The sequence below is a fragment of the Gekko japonicus genome, unplaced genomic scaffold, assembly GCF_001447785.1.
Source record: "Gekko japonicus isolate JY-2015 unplaced genomic scaffold, Gekko_japonicus_V1.1 scaffold1411, whole genome shotgun sequence".
NCBI lineage: Eukaryota > Metazoa > Chordata > Lepidosauria > Squamata > Gekkonidae > Gekko > Gekko japonicus.
In genome coordinates this window covers 9927-13624 of record NW_015170323.1, presented here as the reverse complement: position 1 = coordinate 13624, position 3698 = coordinate 9927, and the positions used below count along the sequence as shown (strand labels likewise).

Here is a 3698-nt window from a genome sequence, read left to right as displayed (position 1 = left end):
TGTGGACTCAGGGATACATTCCAAGAAAATATTCAGTAATAAAATACACTACATAACAGTTGATGTGCACAGACATGTTCCAAGAAGATCATTTCAGAGGGAAGCCGTGTTTGTCTACAGTCAAAGAGTCTTTCTGCTGTGGACTCAGGGATACATTCCAAGAAAATATTCAGTAATAAAATACACTAGATAACAGTTGATGTGCACAGACATGTTCCAAGAAGATCATTTCAGAGGGAAGCCGTGTTTGTCTACAGTCAAAGAGTCTTTCTGCTGTGGACTCAGGGATACATTCCAAGAAAATATTCAGTAATAAAATACACTACATAACAGTTGATGTGCACAGACATGTTCCAAGAAGATCATTTCAGAGGGAAGCCGTGTTTGTCTACAGTCAAAGAGTCTTTCTGCTGTGGACTCAGGGATACATTCCAAGAAAATATTCAGTAATAAAATACACTAAATAACAGTTGATGTGCACAGACATGTTCCAAGAAGATCATTTCAGAGGGAAGCCGTGTTTGTCTACAGTCAAAGAGTTTCTGCTGTGGACTCAGGGATACATTCCAAGAAAATATTCAGTAATAAAATACACTAGATAACAGTTGATGTGCACAGACATATTCCAAGAAGATCATTTCAGAGGGAAGCCGTGTTGGTCTACAGTCAAATATCTAGATTTGAGCCCAGGAGCCCACCTGAGGAAGGGAGCTTTGACTCTGGTAAAGTTTCTTCCTAGGAAATCTTGTGGGTCTCTAAAGGACTCCTGGACTCAAATATCTAGATTTGAGCCCAGGAGCCCACCTGAGGAAGGGAGCTTTGACTCTGGCAAAGTTTCTTCCTAGGAAATCTTGTGGGTCTCTAAAGGACTCCTGGACTGGAACTGAGCAGACATATCCCAAAATATTCTTAAACCAGGAGCTGGGTATAGATGGGTCGGCGTTTCCTTTCCCACACAGTCACAAAGCTGCTGGTCAGACTGGAACGGAAGTTGATTCCAGCCAAGAGATTGCCATTGCCTTCATTAAATTCCCCGGGAAACTTCAGTCAACAACCAAGTTTTAAAAAGGAAAGATAAACCTATTTGCCTGTCAAAGGCTCTCCTGAAAAGCACCATCTTTAGTGACTGAAGGGTTGTTAGCTCCAAGTTGGAAATACTTGCAGATTTGGGGGGGCGGGACTAAAATGGGTATAATGCCATTCTCAAGTCCACCTTCCAAAGTGGGCATTGTCTCCAGGTGAGCTGATCTCTCTCTTGGAGATCAGATGTAATCTCAGAAGATCTCCAGCCACCTCCTGGAGGTTGGCAACCATAACTGGGTAACAGTCAATTGGCAATTAGAATCTCCAATGAGCGTGTTGTAATTGCAATGAAAGGAAAGACTCTTTTGATCTAAGGAAGCAAAGATCTCCCAGGAAAAAAGGAACCTAGTTCATATCATGAATGGATAGATCCGAACTTATAGAAACTAAAAGATAATTGAAGAAAGAAGATTTATCGAAGACAGAAGAAGAAAAACGTGTTGTAATGTTCTTACTGAGGGAACATTGGTTTTAAAAGATGCCTGGGGGAAGGGAGTAAGGCGTGGTGATGCTAAATTTTTCTTAAGGGCTGTAATTATTGCGTTATAGCTTTGGAACTACTCTCTGATCAGTCAGATAAGCAGGTTTTGTCAACAGAAGCAAACTCTTCATGTTTGAAAGCAAATGTATAAGAGTAATAACTATGTTTTAAGCATTGTATAACCTCCATTCTTGGGTTTTTAGTTAGGTTTTCTTTACTTTTTCCTATAGATTGTAGATTTCCCCTCCCCAATTTCTGTTGTAGTTTTATAGAAATGCAAATAAAAAATCCCCCCCTCGGGGGGGGGGGCTTTAAAAAGACAAAGAAAAAGAAAACCCAAGCTCATCACTCCTATCCCAAAAGACCCTACCAATCTCGCTTCCGCAACAAATAACCGGACACAAAGCAGGACCTGGTTAGAAAAGGTGAGATTTCAATCCAGACTGCTGTGTGATGAGATTCTCCATGAGATACTGAAAACCAAAAGCAATAAAGACCTCAACAAGCCAAACCAGAACATTCTAATTGGGCCCCTGATTTGCCCTCTTTTTGGTGAAACAGGTGTTTTCTCCCCCATCCCCACCTCCAGTAGCTGATCGAGGAAAGACTCACCTGTATGGAGTAAACGAGGGCTGCAATTCCCAGAGGCAGGCAACAACACAGCATGGTGAAGATGGAATATGCCAGGTAATCCGGTGCATCGATCGTTTGTGCAGGGACAATGACGGTGGTGTGCTGTGGGGGTGCACCTTCTTGTTTGTGCAGGTGGCCCATAGTGAAAAGGTCGCCTTCTCAGCTCTGCTAGGGGATTTTCCGTTATCAAGATGTTCTCACTGTCCTCCGTGAGTATTCCTTCCTCTGCTGGAGTTGCGACTTCAATACAGTTCTCCCTTACCCCTCACCTTCTTCCTGTTACTCCCCACCGAACACTTTGTTACCTTCTCCTGGCTGCAGGTTGGTCTTCTTCGATCTGCTCTGCTCCTCTGCCTACTACCCTCTTCTGTAGCCCTCTGGAGACTGGGATGGAGCAACCTCCCAGTGCCTGTAATAAGGAAGAGCCAGGAAGTGGCTGGGCGAGGCCTTGTGCAATGAACCCCTCCCCACACAGATTGACGAAAGGCACGAGAGTTCTGGAGAAAAGGATGACACTGCCCTCCGGCACATGAGTTCTGGAGAAAAGGATGACATTGTCCTCGTTTCAGAGAATGGAAGATCTGCTTTTTGCATTCTTGCTATGGGACACTCTAACTTATTTCACAACACATGACGTTTTATCTTGCTTCCATAGAAGTGTGCCATTTGGAAAGACCAAAGTACTTTCCCCGATACAGTTATTTTCATTTCCTGTCCCCCAGCTAACGTAGAGCCACATTAACCAGACCCTATTGTACACCATCATTAACCAGACCCTATTGTACGCAATTCACTGAGCATTGTGCAGCTGGAAAGCAGGCAAACTGCAGACTAAGGGGACTCAGTGGAAGACCCTTTGCTTGGCAAGCCGAAGGTCACAGGTTCAATCCCCAGCATCTCCTGTTAAAAGGAATACCTGGAAGAGGACGTAAAAGACCTCAGCCTGAGACCCTGGAAAGCCGCTGCCAGTCTGAGTAGACAATACTGACTCTGATGGACCAGGGGTCTGATTCAGTTTGAGGCAGCTTCATGTGTGCCTTAGCTTCAGGCAACTCAAGGAAAAAGCAAGATACAGGATTCAGGGACCAAACAACAGGGTTTAAAATCCAAGGGGGCAATCTAGAAGTGTGGGATGTGTCGGGCAATGTTGTGTGCTGTCATTCCACTTTGCCATCATCAGTTTGGATATCTCTCAGACAATTAGTATATTTTGAGTGTCCTCAGGTAGAACAAAGATATCACTGATCCATTGATGATGAATTTGATCCTGGAGGTCCCGTCCAAATCTGTGGTTCTATGAAAGTACATTTTGTTGTCTTTTTTCTTTCTGTTTAAGGAGTCTCTGGTTTGGGTGTGGTTGTTTCCAGATTCAACCTTTAGGGTGACCTGGCGTGCCAAAGAAATTTCAGGACACTATCAGTTGCTCTACAAGTGAATTGGCCAACCCCAAAGTTAGCAAGGTGGCTTCTCCCTTCGTCGGACAACCTGCCATTTCACAGAA

At 44.0% G+C, this 3698-nt stretch overlaps 1 protein-coding gene across 1 annotated transcript in view; it reads right to left on the bottom strand.

Annotated features, from left to right (window-relative positions):
- Positions 1-2590, bottom strand: part of LOC107116210 (synapse differentiation-inducing gene protein 1-like) — a 4025-nt gene extending 1435 nt beyond the window's left edge. Inside the window, exon 1 of the mRNA XM_015418094.1 lies at positions 2177-2590. Within this exon, the coding sequence (XP_015273580.1) occupies positions 2177-2338 (162 nt within the window). The 5' untranslated portion in view covers positions 2339-2590. The remainder of the gene's footprint in view (positions 1-2176) is intronic.
- Between the last annotated feature and the right edge of the window lie 1108 nt (positions 2591-3698).